This window comes from Raphanus sativus, chromosome 6, assembly GCF_000801105.2.
Source record: "Raphanus sativus cultivar WK10039 chromosome 6, ASM80110v3, whole genome shotgun sequence".
NCBI lineage: Eukaryota > Viridiplantae > Streptophyta > Magnoliopsida > Brassicales > Brassicaceae > Raphanus > Raphanus sativus.
In genome coordinates, this window is record NC_079516.1 from 27,406,515 (window position 1) to 27,423,842 (window position 17,328).

General features: G+C 31.4%; 3 protein-coding genes across 3 annotated transcripts; 1 reads left to right on the forward strand and 2 right to left on the reverse strand.

The window, feature by feature from the left end:
• Positions 1-971: 971 nt before the first annotated feature.
• Positions 972-1,597, reverse strand: LOC130496743 (uncharacterized). Its single transcript, XM_056989122.1, has 3 exons — positions 1,408-1,597; positions 1,188-1,328; positions 972-1,084 (listed from the first exon to the last, which is right to left on the reverse strand). The coding sequence occupies exons 1-3, from the start codon at positions 1,535-1,537 to the stop codon at positions 1,050-1,052; spliced, it is 306 nt and encodes a 101-aa protein (XP_056845102.1). The 5' UTR covers positions 1,538-1,597; the 3' UTR covers positions 972-1,049.
• Positions 1,598-2,876: 1,279 nt separating this feature from the next.
• Positions 2,877-4,772, reverse strand: LOC130495689 (uncharacterized). Its single transcript, XM_056987155.1, has 5 exons — positions 3,993-4,772; positions 3,855-3,876; positions 3,645-3,701; positions 3,067-3,599; positions 2,877-2,963 (listed from the first exon to the last, which is right to left on the reverse strand). The coding sequence occupies exons 1-5, from the start codon at positions 4,770-4,772 to the stop codon at positions 2,877-2,879; spliced, it is 1,479 nt and encodes a 492-aa protein (XP_056843135.1).
• Positions 4,773-11,563: 6,791 nt separating this feature from the next.
• Positions 11,564-12,723, forward strand: LOC108812517 (diphthamide biosynthesis protein 3). Its single transcript, XM_018584798.2, has 2 exons — positions 11,564-11,894; positions 12,507-12,723. Exon 1 carries the CDS (start codon positions 11,648-11,650, stop codon positions 11,891-11,893), a length of 246 nt encoding a protein of 81 aa, XP_018440300.1. The 5' UTR covers positions 11,564-11,647; the 3' UTR covers position 11,894; positions 12,507-12,723.
• Positions 12,724-17,328: the final 4,605 nt, after the last annotated feature.

A 17,328-nucleotide genomic window follows, 5' to 3' on the forward strand; every position in this document is an offset into this window, starting at 1 on the left:
TTGAATGTGGTGTTTGAGAACCGGTTATATTTTGTTCGTAGAGTATAAATATTGATATTAGTATGTCATGTACGCATCCTTATTTATGATTTTGGAATAACTATATACGAAATTATAGGTATGAACCACTGAATCCGAATTTAAAAGAGAACAAGTTTGATTTTTAAGCTTCTAAGCTGGCGGTGATTCAAAATTTCCGATAAAACTGATATTAACCGGATATATTTTCATTATGAACAATATCTCATTAGAGGCAACATAATTGGTCATTCGTGTAATAAATATAGAGGTAATTACTGGTGGTGAAATATGAATTAGTAGATAAAGATTGTATTATAGAATCATAACACACAGCTTTGTTAATAAAATTTGATGTTTACTTGGCTATACGTAAGAGTTAGTTTAACCCAATTGTTTGTTTAATAGTTTTTGCTAATAGGCCAATATTTTGTGTTCATTTTTGTTAACCGAATGACACAAACTTCTCAATTATTCTTGTTGTTACACTAATAGGTTTACCATGTTAGTAACCGATATGAATAACTTTCTCAGAAATTCAATATAAATTTACTTTTTTCGCATCGACTAGTCCACCATTTAATAGATTATGTGATAAAGAGATTATCAAATATGCATCTTATTTAATCAAAAGGACTATCCAGCTATAACCAAGATAATCATATATCTTGAAGTAAATTTCCAAATCTTTACTCAGTGTAACTCTAAATGTTTATGTTTCTTTCTACCTCCTAACAATCGACTCCATGTGTTTCATAGCTACATGCTAGTTGATTAACCCTTACTTGCTTTCATAATAATAGAACAAGAACAAACGATTATATTACACAGGCAGTAGATAGTTTTTTGGACATTAAGGACATAGAGACACAAAACCATAAAAATACAACAAACATAAAACTAGATAAAACATAGATGATCCTTGGATTGAGGAAAACACTACCTTTGAACAGTAGTTCTTAAGATTTAAGCGACAACATGGACTCTTTTATTCTTGGGTACCTTGATGACCAACATAACCACCGAGTGTTTCATTCTTCCGCACCAGACGAAGCAGATCCAGCTCCTAAAAAATAGAACAAATACCGTATAAATTAGCATTAACACATTAAACATATTTCATCAAAAAAGTGTCTAAATTTCATTATTGTTCTTGCTAGACGAAACACCTGACACACCAGCCTTGTCATTGATGTCTTGTTTAGCTTTCTGAATTTCAAGATGTGCCCTGTAGATTCCAACCATTTCCTCCTCGTTGAATATCTCCTCGAGAATTTTCTTGCTTGCAACGAGTTCACCATCATTATAACCTAAGGAACAAGTGATTCAGTGAAATTATTATTTATCAAGAAGACTTAGATATATTATTTTGTTAATTAGAATTCTAACCATTGAAAACAAACGTAGCCCCTCCTATGGTGAAAGTTGTTTTGCTGAGGAATTGGAAATGGGCAACGTCTTCGTAACCTGATGAAATGCATAGCTTGAGTTCTGGAAACCAAGTTCGGAGATGCATCATTGCTTCTACTTCCGATTTCGTAGTAATTGCAATCGGTGGTCTTCGAGTCCCGTCTGGTTCCAGCATCCATTCTGGCGGGTGGTAAGCCATCGCCAAAGGTGTCTCGACCTTCAGGTTATAACGATCTCGGATGATAGTTTCCAAACCCTCGAAAGTCTCTGTTGGTTTGATTAAAACACTATACCCGAGATCTCTAGGCTTTCTCTGGAAAATCAAGTAGCCATCGTCGTTATGCTGCCATGCACCGTGAAACAAACGTACTCGTAGAGCTGTCGTCATCTGAAAACAAAATGATAACTTAGTCACTGGAGTAAAAAATAGAGATCATAAGATGTGGTATATATACCTTATTATTTGGTCGCCTTCATGTTCTTTGCCTTTTAAGATGTGAGAAAAATGATTGGATTATTGTGAAATATATAGGCAAGAAAAGTATCAATAATGTAGATAAGATCAAAAAATATCCATATCTGCAAATAAAATAAAAACTTTAGCAGCCTACTCTAGCGTAGATATGATGATGATATTCGATACCTGACACTTATGACACAAAATTTTCTACTACACGCCAAGAAAAAAGAAGACCATGCTAGTTGTTCTACACGCGCCTGACATTGATACAACTTACACTCGAGTAGTATGATTCAAAAGATGTATATAGTTGGTCATGCAAACTATACTAATTACGTCAATTGTTGCGAACAATAGTTAAGGATATCGGTTATGCAGAGTATGTATTCAATTGGTGATGCTGATTATTAATCTAAGATGATAAGGTCTAATATACTATTAATGGGAATTGATTAGGTCTAATCAATTATTAATTGCATGTATAGGATATTATTTTTTTAAATAGAAAATAATATAAAATGGGTATATACACAATTTTGATTACATATCTCTAACTTCAAACCGTTTTCAATTATAGCATTTCATTCGGTTTGATACTAGTTTAATCCATAATACAACACGAGATAACCGAAAATATCCACAATGAAGATTGAGAGGCCCAATTCAAAATATAGCCCTTTAAGGAAGATCGAGAAGTCCAACTCAAAATCCAGCCCATTAATCATTTTGTTATTGGTCTGAGCTGGATAAACGTTTATTTTCCCGGATATCGAACAATGTAATCAGAGTTTATATAGAAAGGGATTTCGTTTATTTATTTAACAACTGTGTTACAACTTATATCTCAGCTCTCACGCCCAATACTTAGAAAGATAATAATATTAAACAGATATTAGTTCATTTGTATCAACAAACGAAATTCATTATCCACCTTCTTTCCGTACATCTTCATCACCATGAATATCCCTTTCTTACTAAGTAAAACATCTTAAGCGATTGGAGTTTTGAATGTCGCACGATTGTGGCCACAACCTTTGCAACGACTACATACTGTGCGTCTTCTTGGTGTCTTCATCTATAGGAAAGATAATCAAAATGTTTTAGTTTTCCGGATTGGTTTAGCAAACCTAAATTAATATTACTCTAAGTGACTATAGTAAAATATGAAATTTACTTACACAAACTTCTCCGCGAGATAGAAACCGTTTCTTTCGTGGACGTCCAGGTGGACGCCTAGTGCACGGTGGAAACATATCCAAGTGTGAAAGTTGAGTAGTAAGTTCTATGATATTATCAGTATCGGTAACCGGAGCAACGCTACCCGAGTATGCAGAAACGATTGCATTCTTAGTGTACTCAAATGCCACCAATGAATCAACTTTAATTTTGTCCATGATTGCAGCTGCTATTGCATGTTGACAAGGAATTTCCAGGGTTTGAAACTCAAAACAACTACAAAATCTCTTGGAAATGTCAACATGAAAAGAGAACCCCTCCTTGTTACGTACTTCATACTCCAAATGTTTAATTTTCTTCACTTCGTAACCTGCCGAGGACTCAAAATTAGTAGCAAGAAGCTCCATCACTCTTGGTGTGAAGTTGTCTAAACTTGCTGATATTGCCGCGCCTCTAGCAGAAAACCATGGCTTGAGCTTTCCTCTTATATAGTCAACAAGGGCTAATATAGGGTATTCCCTAGCCTCACGGAGTACTGCATTCCATGATTTGGCAACATTGCTGGTCATAATGTTTTAACGGCACCCAGGGAAATGGGAACGTGCCCAATGCTCAAACCTAATTCCAATAAGATAATCTGCACAAGAGGCATTAACATGTTTTATCTCATTGAAAATATGGTAGAAGTCAGAAAACCTATATGATCTTCCAGCTTTGGCAACCAAATATCCCATATTCTTATTTTTCTAATAAGTCCTGATATTCCTTTTCAGATGCAGGATGCAAGCACAGTGCCTAGCTTCTGGATACACCTGAAAAAACAACCGCACAACTAGTTTAAATCCAGAAACAATCTTTGTTATCCGACATTTATATAAATAACCGGATAAACTGGCAATCTATAGATGAATATATATGTGATTGTTACCTTAGCCAAACCGCAGTATATTGATGAATGCCTATCAGACACAAACACTATGTCGTTTGTATTTGGGATGAATGTTTGAAGTTTTTTGAAGAACCATTCCCACAATTTATCATTTTCTCCATCGACGATGGCAACGCCTAAAGAGAAAACTTGGTAATTTCCGTCTTGGGCTGAAGCAGTCAAAAGGCATCCCTCATACTTTCCTCTTAGATGTGTTCCGTCTACAACTACAACCTTTCGCATGTACTTGAATCCCTCTATATAAGATCCCATAGCTAGAAACATATATTTAAATATGTTTCCTATGTTGTCGTTGTATTCGGTCTCAATCTCAGCTAGAGTACCAGGGTTTGCTTCAATTAGTTTGCGGAGGTAATCTGGAAGAAGATTATAAGAACAACGTGAGTTTCCTTTGGCATATTCCAAGGCTATTTCTCTTGAGCGCCAAGCCTTCCAATAAGATATACGAACATCGTGGTCGCCTTGCATCACTTGACGAATCTCTCCAGGCCTTGGACCACCACCGGTACCGTTGAAACGAGCTTTCATCATCTCCCCAACAACATGGTGTGTAGCTAGGCTTTGGTAACCAGAGCGATCGTCAACAGAACAAGTGTGTTCAGAATCAAGTTTTCTTATCTCGTAAATGTCTGAGTCTTTCAACTTTGTAGCATACACCCTCCAATGACAGCTAGGACTAAAGCGACGTAACACCATTCCGTTGGGTGCAGACCTGATGTTGCGGAAACGGAACTTCTTGGAAATAGCATATAATGCCATATGCATTTTAAATTCATTACGGTTTGTAAATGCCATTCCAATGAAGAGTTTGTTGTGTTGGTTTGTTGTATTTCCTACATTACATTGTCGAGTTGAGTTAATAAGGATGAAATCAAGCAACACTGAAATGTATATTATATGATATTTTTCATTGATAATTTTATAAAACATATCCGATAATATTTCACATCAACAAAAAGTATTAAACATATCATTTGGGGTTTACACATTACCATAGATCTATATATAAATCCCTTTTACAAAACAACAAAATCATACTGGTCACCAAAATAAGATTACTTAAGTCCAAACAACCGATTGACTCCTTCAAATAACTATTAAAGCTTAGAAGCATAGCATATGTAACCTAAAACCCACCAAAGTCCATGGATTCATCGAAAGAAGTGTCATCTAGATTGATCACGAGATTGTCACACGCAAACACAGTGTTTGTAATAATCCCAACCGTGGCTGAAACCGTTGACGAATTATTAGGAGCGGGTATGAGCTCAACACTTCCAGAACTCTGAGGCATTTTATCGGCTATGGAGATCAAAACGTCATCGGCAATGGTACTTATAACATAAACAATAAACCATGAATATAATACTATTAATTATTTCAATTTATTGCTATAACAATGACTCGGACCTTCTGAAAGGACGGGGTTTTCATACACGGGCGTACGATCTTCCGAAGCAACCACAGAAATTTTCCAATGTCATTGTTGACTTCATCAAGAATAGGAGTTGTGTCTGTGGAAGAAGCTGCATCGTGAACGCATGTGTTGGCAGTTAATTGTAGCTGGGAAAAAGTTTGAGACATTGTGATATCGAGATCGAGGTTCATTTCATCAGCCTTTTCTTCTGCCTTAACATCATTATCATCTTTAGCTCTTATCACCCCTTCCCAAAATTCAATACCATCATCCATTACAGGAGACATTTGCGGAACTGCGGCATAATTTTCTTCGTTTGTAAATTCGAAAGGCAATCCCACATAGTAGTCCTCTGGTGAATCTATTCCAAAGCAAAAACATATTGCCATTATTATCCGGTAATTATTATATAATCCGGCTAATCAAAATATATAGCCAAACTTACTGTTGGATATGTTGGGTTGAGGAAATTGTTCATATTCGAACGCCACACCTCCTACACATGTAAGTTAAAATATAATCAAACTTTGTCCGAAAATTTTATGTCTACGTAAGTAATTGGTGTATAATTTTAATAATATACATTACGTAAACCACCTACTGAATATTCTAATTTTATATACGAATGAAACTAAGGAAACGAATTAACTGTTTGTCTGGTCAAGAATATTGACTTCATTAGATGACAAACCAGTTTCTATATCTGATAATACACAAATATCATAAGTATGTTAGTTTAAAGTCTCTTTTATTTAAGTGATTGTTGAAAATAAATATATTAGTTTACTCTTACGTGGGTTGAAAACAGATATGGAGAGTTTGTTGGATCTGAAGGCTTCTATTCCATCACCATCTGAGTCAGAATCGTCGTGTATCATTATTATTTCTTTGTCGTGGACAAGTTCTTAAGTGCGTTGATTTTCTAAATCAAGTTTAGCTCTTTCCATTTCAAGATGAACCCTGTGAATAATCATCATTTCTTGATCGTTGAAATACGCTTCTAACACACCTTGGCTTGCGGTTACTGTCTCTCCCAAAAAGCCTATGAAAAATTGCAACAAATATAATATTTATTAATCCCGTTAATGTAACTAATTAGGCTCATTTTTTTTAAATTATAATCTGCTGATTTAGTAAACTATATTCTATTGCATACAAAACGTATATCCACACATGGTTTAAAAGAAACGAAATAGACAGCTAATAAATCGAGGATTACCTTCAAAAGAGGGATCTCCATTTTTGTCTCCGAATACATAAGCTGAGGAACCGATATTAAAGTCAGTTCGACAGTAGAACTGATAACGTGCAACATCTTCAGAACCGAAAGTAACACAAAGCGTCAACTCCGGGAACCAAGCTCTCACACCAATCATCACTTCTACATCAGGATTTGCAAGGATATTTATTGAGGGAGTTTTGTTGCCGTCGGGAATAAGCATCCATTCCGGAAGCCTATAAGTCATCGTAAGTGGTGTTTCGACGGTCAGGTTGTAGAGGCTTCGAACTATTTTCTCAAGGAATTCGAAGTTCTCAGACCATCGTATGATTGCTGGAAACCCAAGATCATTTGGCTTTCTTTCAAAGGACCATTCTCCGTTTTCATGAAGTTTCCAGACTCCGTGAATGACACGGAGAACATGTCTAGAGTTCATCTATAAATCAATTATAAGAATGAAGTTAGTTAACAAATAAGCCAAAACAGAAAAAAACATATTAATTATCAATGACATATGATCCATTTATAGATAAAGACAACAAGATCCTAACGATTTATAAGCAATCAGAAACGAAGAAGAAGACACATAAATGTGGTCCCACTTTTTGTGTCACCTTTTGTAGCCCTAATAGATCAAAAGCTATGGGAAAGGTTTATCTGTGATTTGTAGAACGAACCGGATAGAACTGATAGAACTCTTGCCTCATATGTCACGCCGGATGCATCTATATATAGCAGAATATCTTCTTTAGGAAATTAGATTTCTGTAAAAATGTATAAAACTGCAAAGAGTTGATGTCTCATTGCCATTAATGTTTAGCCGGATACTTCCTATAGTTTTAGATATCATGATGCATGACGTGAGCAGACAAGCCGAGCCTGCAGCTCTCTGCCCCGTAAAATTCCTGCATCTCTCTGACATATAACGCGCTTCTATTTTTTATTTTGTACACACGTGAAGGAGAAAACCGAGATTACACACACATGTCTCAACCATTCACCTAAATATGAATTAATTTAACCACTTACCTAATTACCTCATTCATCGTGTATATTGATCATAATTTCTCTTTGCTTATTGTGGTAAACACTGTAAATTGAACACGAATAAAACTAAATTACAAAAAAAAATCCATTGAGGCAAAACATATATATTTATGATTGTGTATAATAATTTACAAATTCTTATATTTGTATATATAATTTTCGATTTTTTTATTCTTTGTTTAGATAATTTTTCCAAAATAAAACTTAATAAATACACTGAAAATCAGATCACTATAAAATTGACATTTTTTACACAATATATGTTGCATAAAATACCTGATATTCTGTAAAGTATTGTCATAAAATCAAAAGTGAAGGTAAAACTATTACATTATTTGATGATTTGTTTTTATGGATATTATCATTTTCTCAATACAAAATATAGTGCTCAACAGCTGCATAAACAATCTCTGGACTATCAAAGAAAAACAATCACACTCTTTCTCAATCAAAAAGCTTCTCAGAGTAAGAGTGTTTGCTTACAATTGGATTAAGGTCTATTGGATACAGGCGCTCGACAAAATTTTGGTCAGACAACTGGAGTAGCTTTGAGAATATTAGAAACTTCCAGAGTCTTTCCTCCTCCTTTCCTCTAGGAATCCGACCCACCGCTATGCTCTCTGATATTAACTGCAATGGAGTTTGACTTATTCCTGCTCCTCGATCCGATTCTCAACTTGCCATTCATGCTTTCCTAACAACTATATCCCTCTCTTCAATTGACGATACCTTCTGGTGGTCTCTTAATGGAAAACCAGTCTCTGCTTTCTCTACAGGCGAGGTCTATACAAGCTGATTAAGTGTCATCAACCTAATGTCCCTTAGAGCAAGGTCGTCTAGAACCCTCAAAGAATACCTAAGCATATTTTTCTCACTTGGTTGGTGGTCCTCAATCATTGTCCTACTAAGATAGAATCTCTCAAGTGTCTCTGTTTGTCTTCTCTGCAACTCGGAGGATAAGTCTAGATATCACTTGTTCTTCGAATACTCCTTCTCCTCCTCAATTTGGGAAGCTCTGACTCGGAAATCTCACTGCTCTCCAATCAACATTTGGTCCCAACTTATTCACTACATGCAACATCGATCCTGTCAAAAACCTGAAAGACTTCTTGGAGTACTAGTTTGCAGTCAGCTATTTAATTCTCTTGGACTGAATGAAACAACAGACACCACATACAACATTACCGCTCCACAAGCTCGATCACGGCGTCTGCAACATCTCTGATTAAAAACAAAATCTCTAGTCTCCGAAACTCAAACCAGGGGCTCTGTTCTTCAAAATTCCAAATCTGGATTGGAAACTAGCAATCTCCACCATCAAAATCACCACCTTCATCCAACTATTTCGATCATCCCAATGTTTTTGCTGACTACGTCTATTTAGTATCACTAGTTTTCATTTCTAGGTTCAGTCTCATCTAAAAATGTACTGGGTTTCGCTCAAGTCACTGTCCTTTGGGCCGTTATCATATATATATATAAAGTTGTATTTTTTTTCTCTTTTCTTGTGTCAAAGTCAGCAAGGAAATAGGGGCAAATCATGCCATGTCAGCATATATTTTTAAAAGTTTTCAGCTGTGTGTTTTGTTATTATAACTCAAGAGTAGTGAATGGGTTTTGTGTAAATATTTAACGGCCCAAACAGAACTAACCTAATTTGATTCTCGACCACGTCAAATGCGCTGATTCCCTCCTTTCTGCAGAAGCTTCTCTGTTCCACTTCATCTTCCCATTGATGTCTCTATGCATTTATGCATTTCAATCCACGATGTCCAATACATGCTCATCAAAGTCTCTTTAATTTCTCTTCATGCTCTCTTATGGGTCCTATATAGACTGTACGTTCCGGTTAATATCATCTTTTCGTTTGCACAAGATCATTGAAACCCAAACATTCTCACATTTTACTCATGAAATGGCGAATCAGCAACTGTATTCATCTTCATTTCTGGGAAGCTCCGAATTTTAAGCAATGAGAAGAACTCACGGGTGTTGATATGGTTTTTGTCAATGGAAAGGTTTGTATATTATAATTTTTTTTTGTTGAAATACTTCTTCACCTGTGAAAACACCTTACTGTTTTATTCTTTTTTCACAGTTAATCATGATTCGAGGGTTTATCAATGTCCACCGACTTAATAATCTTTGGTTGCAGGTGTGTTCCATACCAGTTTCAAACCCTTTTACTCGAACATTTCAGGATCTCCGTTTGACTTCCTAAGCTATTAACGTTTTATAGATGTTGTTGGAAAAGTTATGGATATCACTACTGTTTAGAATGAAGAAACACAGAACAGTCAACGTATTATAGCAAACATACTCATTCACAGGTCTTACCCACTTATCATTTTAATGTTGGTGAACTCTTTAAGAAAATTTCTATTGCCGTTAAATGATATGAGTCACACAAAGCTGATGTATAGAGCCTAACAAAGTTTCATGTATTTGATTTTGTGGACATTAAAATATATGTATACCAACAATCACTTATTAACAGGTCTCCTTAAAGCTATCTTAGGATCTCATTTTTATTTTGAAAGTGAGAGTACTACTGCCGACAGTTACTTGAAAGGGTTAGGCTCTATACATCAGCTTTGTGTGAGTCATGTGTTCATAGATATTGTGGGGAAGACCATTATGCTTTCACATTAAAAATTCACATCAAAGCATCAGTTTTCACCATAGCTCGCATATTTGATCGTAAATCGTAACCAAGTTCCCCCTCTTAACTTTGTTGTCTAGGTTTGATGTCTCATTTTAAAAACTATCTTACTCATAGTTACATTTCTAATTGCTCTATTCACTGACACTTTCACATGGTGTTGATGACAATCTCTATGATGACTGGAGTTGTGAAAACATGTCTTGCAGCAGGTGGACAAATTGGTGTTCATGTTAATAGCCCAGAAGTAACAATGACGTTGTTGTACGCCATCATGGAGAGGTTCCACTAACTTAAAAACCGAAACGATATCCAAATTAAATAGACATAATATCTTTTTATTTTAAGAAATAATGAAATTAATAATCTCATTATGCGCTATGCAGGGGTTATTACCTAGTTAAGAGTAGTATACCAAAGACAACCTTATAATTTAACAAGTAACTAGATCTGGACCCGCACAACCGTGCGGGTATTTGATTTATATAATTACTATATATTTTAAGGTTGCTTATATATTTAAATGTGTATATCTTTTTTATATAATAATTTTACATTTTTTATACTGTAAATTAATTAATTATTTCAAATCATCACATATATATTGCTTTTAGAATTTATTTGTTCTACTGAATTTGCATTTGCTAATAAAACCAATTTTTTAATTTGTTTCTAAAAATATTTTACCAATATTTTTATGCATATACGTTTTAGATAATATATTATTATATATAAAAATTTCTAAGATATGTTAATGTTTAGATATGTATTATATAATTTTCCTAACATGATTATGATTTTAAATTAGATAAAAATATGATATAATTTTAATTTTTCATTTTATAAACAATAAATTAATATATTAATGTATAATATTATTTCAAATTTCGAAATTAATGAAAATATTTAGATATAATATAAAATTAATTAGTTACAGAATATTAATAGGAAATAAGTTAGCATTACCTAGATTCTAGGAATAATTTAAAATTTAATGGCAACTTATGTAATATACACATGAACAAAATTTATGATTAGGATATTGTAAAATAATAATAAAAATATATTTAATAAAAAAATTACACATGAAATGAGTTGTGATTTCTATTTTAATATATAAGATGGGGTTATTCGGTGATAATTCATAAAGTTCATGGACTAAATAAAACAATTATTAAAATATATATAACTCACGGTCTTCACAACTTCGAATATATCATCACATTTAACGTAGCGGCGGAGCTCACATCCACAGTGTGCCCTAAATTTCTACCGGCGAGGGTAAAGCGATGTCGTACGATGATGTAGAGATAGAGGATATGGAGTGGAACGAAGAGATTCAAGCGTACACGTACCCCTGCCCTTGTGGCGATTTGTTCCAGATCACGAAGGAGGATCTACGTCTCGGCGAGGAGATCGCCAATTGCCCAAGCTGCTCCCTCTATATCACCGTCATCTACAACATGGAGGACTTTCAGAACGATACCAAGAAGATTAACGAACCTAAAAGTCGTCAAGCCGTCGCCGTCGCCTGAGGTCAATCTCCCAAATTTGATTTCGGATTCAATACTTTCTGCCTAGACGGGAATGGGTTTTTGAAACTGTGTGTTAAAGTGCGAAGCTTTGATTGAATGAATGGTTGAGAGTTAGATTTTGATTGAGCTTAGTACTTGTTTTAGCCGTTTGTTGTTGTGTTTGAGTTGGAAGAAGATGAAGCTATTTTCTTTCTTTAGGTTTTAAATACTCAAATGACAAATCTGTGTGTCTATCCGAATCCTTCTCCAAGTGGAAACTTTTGAAATCTGAATGTTTGTTTCCTTTTCTGGAAAATTTGTTGCTTTGGATTTGATGAGGATCGAAACTGTTGTTAAGAGGCTACAACTTTTGCAGTTAGGTGGTGTGAAATAAGTAGACTTGTTGGATGTTAGCAAGTTCTCAGTCTTATCCAAAGTTTGGTCGAAAAGCAATATTGATGTCTCCTTTGGAGTTAGGAGCCAAAATTAGTGTTTGTGCGCTTTTAGTTTTCTTTGAAAGAGTAGATAATTTAAGTATTTTTTCACGTAACGAAACCAAACACCTTAAAACCTTATGCACAGGCTGCTCTTTTTTGGATTACTTACATGAGAATATGTTTGCTTTTCTGTGCAGATTGTAGAATGTCATGTATCATCGGTTGGGAGATTATTGGAGAACAGCAGGAGAGATTGTTCTCGTGCAAAAGTTTTGGAAACCATATTGGAAGTGTGTCACCATCCTTAGATTATGAGTATTATTATTACATTAACCTCATGTATAAACAAGTAAACAAAGTTGGTTGTGTTGCTGGTCATTGATGATTATTTTTGAAAGAGCAATTATTGTGCTTTTTGCATACGTTCTTTTTTTTGATAAACCCTATTGGCTGATCCGGTCGGCCCCGGGAAGAATTCACTTAGTGTTACAGAGTAGACTGGCTACCACATTGCCTAACCCGAGTTTGGAATACTTTCCGACTAATGCTAGGGAGAGAACCCATCATCTGTTACGATCCACCATGTAAACCATTTGGATGAAAGTCCAAGTCCAGACTGGTCAAGTGATGATAATTTAGTTTCTAGGGAAAATCGAACCTAGAACGGGTACACACCAAGAAAATGCAACTTAGCATCTCTTGGTGTGTATTATATGGCAACATTGCCTATCTTACCTGGGTGTTTATGAGCTTTGAAATTTTGATGAAGCAGACTAATAAGAAAATGCAACTTAGCATCTCTAATCTACATCAAAATCTATCTCTATATTTTTCCTAAATAGAAATATTATGATAGAAATGTGTTTTGTTCAAATATATGTTTTTCTTTTCTTTTAAAAGAAAACTACCTGCAATTTGAAAAATTTATATAATCATATTTTATTTTCTCTTTATTTAAAGTAGACATAACATAAAATTTGTAATCCGGAGGAATTCAGAATATTAGAAAATGTACCACCAATTCTCCTCGACCTCAGATTGGATAGACAAAAAAGCAATGTTACCAGTACACCACTTCGACTTTTACGTATTCTTTTATATTATAAATATATATAGCATTTTAGTATTATTTTTTTTATAAAATTAATATTTGAGAGAAACTTGAATTCGGATTGGATAGGCTAATGAGCGAGTATGTAATCACTGAACCACTTTGATTTACATGCAAACTATTTAATTTTGTATATATATGATTGACGTAATAGAACCGACCCGAAATCCAAACCAATATTTACTAAGTACCTATTACGTATAGAACTCATTTATTCGAATATCCAGATCCGAACAGATCCAACTTGAATCTAACCCGAATATCTAAATTCCCATGCCTATTTTAAGAATCTCCTTTGCTGTTCTCAAAAGTATCTAATTTTATTTTAAATAATATTATAAGACTTCCAAATATCTGTAAAATTAAATGCTTTCAAATTTAACACGTAATATAGTAGGTTTCTTCAGTTGTTTATAACTTTTAACAAAGAATTCTTTAAAATATAATAAAACATATATATATATATATATGCTTTCAAATTTAATACAAGCAATATAGTAGGTTTCTTCGGTTTTTTATAATTTTTAACAAAGAATTATATATATATATATATATTGCGAACCAAACTAGTAACTCTGAAATTTGTTGCTATTAATAATAATATTATGTATATACATAATATTATTATTAATAGCAACGGATATCAAATCGTCTAACTAAGTAGCTTTTTTATAGTTTTTGTTTTTAAAGTATTCTCCAAAAACTAAAGTAACAAAATAGGTTTTATTAAAAGGATAAATGAAATTTAATCTTCATTTATAATTTAATCATAAATTGTCTATTAAATAAATAAAATAAATAAATATGAAAAGTCTAAAATAATAAAATGGAAATCATTTGTTTCGATTTTTTTTCCTTCCAAATTTCTCTTGAAAATTTTATTTTTTGAATTTTGATTTTGAGTAAGTGGTTTTTCTTTTAAAAAGTTTAGTAATAACTTTCTGAACGTGTATGATATCTTCTTGAATTTGTAATGCTTTCTTAAATTTTTAATTGATTTTTAAATATAATCATCTTCTTGAATTTAATTTATATGCATATTTAAGAAAACATTACTCAATATAAAACATCTTTAGAAAAATTATGAAAATTCTTTTAAATATGTATGATATATTTATAAAATTTTGATATCTATTCATGAAAGTCTTTCAATAGATTTAAGAAAATTTTATTTATGTTTAAGAATATCTTACTAAATATACATATAATTCCAATTTATTAAGGTATTCATTAAATATATATTCATGAAGATCTTTTTAAATACGCATTTAGCAATGTATTTTTAAACCCATATTAATGAAAGTTTTCTTAAATTCAATGATTTCAAATTTTATAGTAGGTTTCTTTGGTTTTGAATTTTTAAAATTATTAAAAATTTAACAAGCAAATATCTATAAAATAATAAAGTTCAATGATTTCGAATATATATATATATATATTGGTCATCAACATAAAACATAGACTCATGACGACTCTACGAAACAAACTGGTAACTCTAAAATTCGTTGCTATTAATCATAATATTATGATTAACAGCAACAGATTTCAAATCTTCTAAATAAGTAGCCTTTTTATTTTTTTGTTTAAAAAATATTCTCTAAAAATTAAAGTAACAAAAATAGGTTTTATTAAAGGTTAAATGAACGTTTTGTCTTCATTTATAATTTAAAATTAAATATATAAAAATAAATAAATATGAAAGTCAAAAAAATAAAATCTAAAATTATCTGTTTCGATTTTGTTTTCCAAATTTCTTTTATAAAATTTATTTTTTGAATTTTTATTTTGGGTAAGTGGTTTTTCTATGAAAAAGTTTAGTCATAACTTTCTGAGCGTGTATAATATCTTCTTGAATTTGTAATGCTTTCATAAATTTGTAAATTGATTTTTAAATTTAATCATCTTCTTGAATCTAATTTATATGCATATTTAAGAAAACATTACTCAATATAAAACATCTTTCAGAAATTTATGAAAATTCCTTTGAATATGTATAATAAATTTATAAAATTTTGATATCAAAGCCTTTCAAGAGCTTTAAGAGAATTATATATATACACACATATTTAAGAATATTTTACTAAATATACATATAATTAAAATTTATTAAGGTGTTCATTAAATATATAGTCATGAAGATCTTCCTAAATACACATTTAACAATGTATTTTTTAACCCATATTAATTAAATTTTTCCTAAATTTTACAAATGTATTATATATATTTATTAATATTTTTCTAAACTTTAGGAAGATATTATTTTTTGCAGGAAAGTCTCCATAAACTCAAATTCAAGAAGATATCGTACACATTTAGAAAGTATCTATAATCTTTTTAAGAAAAAAATGTTTCCAATGATTGTTTTTAAGAGTTTAATTTTTTTTGAAAATTTCCTAACTTTTCTGAAAATGATTTATTTATTTTGTATATCTACTATATGGGCGTATAATTTTCATTTACCCGTTTAATGAAATACTCCCTCTGTTTTTTAAAGATGTATGTTTTAGGAATTTTTTTTGTTTCAAAAAGATGTATTTTTCATATTTTCAATGTAATTTTTGTCAACTAATTATGAATAATTGTGAATCTCAAAAACATTAATTGCATTTCTTGAAATTTTATTGGTTTAGAAATATAGGAAATATAAAATAACAAAAAACTATGCACTAATAAGTAAATTTTAATATGTTTTATTAAAAAGTGTGAAAATCTCAAAACATGTATTATTTAAAAACAGAGGGAGTATATTTTTATAATTTTGATTCATAGAGACTACTATGTGATAAAACCTTTTAAGGCTATTTTAGGTATTTTTTATTTAAGAGTCACTAAATTAATAACAAGGACAAAATATTTTAAAATCAATAATCTAATAACACATGGTCTTATTTGAAATTTTTGACTACTTAAAATCAGTAACGAATTCTTATTAATTTTGTAGGTCAAAATGTAATTTGAATAATGATAAGGAAAATCTGTTAAATACATCTTATTTAGTTTTTGATTTTCAGTATTCTTAAAGATCAAAGTGATCAAATTAAGTTTTATAAAAATGATAAATGGCAGTTATACATTAATTTATAAATCTTGTTTAGTCATTATTTAATATATATAGATAAATAAATATTTTTTTAAAAAAAATCATAAACAATAAAACCGAAAATATCTTCTTTTTCAAAAAAGTTTCTCAATTTTTTTTCCTAATTTGGTTTTGAATTTTTTTTTCCTAAAATAAGTTTAGAAATTAAATTCTTTCTAAATATATATGATATATTTCTGAATTTGTAATGTTTTGATTAAAGAATTGCCTTCATAAATGTGTACTTAGAATTTTAAAAGGCAATGTGTATATATATTTGTGAAGAGTTTCATAGATGTGTATAATATCTTTCTGAATTTGATTTATATGCATTTTAAATTTCTATAATAATTTTTATAAAATTTTAGTATGAAATTCATGAAGGTCTACTTAAAAATTTTAGAAATATGTCATACATATTCAAGAATATCTTACTTACTATACATATAATTCAAATTCAACAAGATATTCAGAAATATATATTCATGAATATCTTCTTATGAATGAGTTTCTAAATCATATTTATGAAACTTTTGTAAATTTTATGAAGATATCATACACATTTATAAATCTAATCCTAAAATTTAAGAAGATATTATAATTATTCAGTAATATATTTTTAAATATGCATGTAACTTAAATTCAGAAAGAATACATAATTAAGAATATCTCCTTTTAAAATAAAAATAAAAATAATTTTTTGTTCAAAAAAAATTGTTTTTGTTGAATAAATAATTCAGAAATTTTTTATTACTACTTCCGAGTAAAATGCAGACCTTTGTGGAAGCATCGTATCCTAATGGTTAAGGTCTAAGGACTTCTACACCCA

What these genes read in the sequence shown, in the direction of transcription:
- LOC130495689 (XM_056987155.1), bottom strand. Translation starts at nt 4,772, where the DNA reads ATGGCATTATATGCTATTTCCAAGAAGTTCCGTTTCCGCAACATCAGG. An exon ending in TATACTGCGGTTTGGCTAAG is followed by an intron (nt 3,877 to 3,992) that starts GTAACAATCACA and finishes TTGTTTTTTCAG; the next exon opens with GTGTATCCAGAAGCTAGGCA. An exon ending in GTATCCAGAAGCTAGGCACT is followed by an intron (nt 3,702 to 3,854) that starts GTGCTTGCATCC and finishes CCTCTTGTGCAG; the next exon opens with ATTATCTTATTGGAATTAGG.
- LOC130496743 (XM_056989122.1), bottom strand. Translation starts at nt 1,537, where the DNA reads ATGATGCATCTCCGAACTTGGTTTCCAGAACTCAAGCTATGCATTTCA. An exon ending in GGCTACGTTTGTTTTCAATG is followed by an intron (nt 1,329 to 1,407) that starts GTTAGAATTCTA and finishes CTTGTTCCTTAG; the next exon opens with GTTATAATGATGGTGAACTC. An exon ending in TGACAAGGCTGGTGTGTCAG is followed by an intron (nt 1,085 to 1,187) that starts GTGTTTCGTCTA and finishes TCTATTTTTTAG; the next exon opens with GAGCTGGATCTGCTTCGTCT.
- LOC108812517 (XM_018584798.2), top strand. Translation starts at nt 11,648, where the DNA reads ATGTCGTACGATGATGTAGAGATAGAGGATATGGAGTGGAACGAAGAG.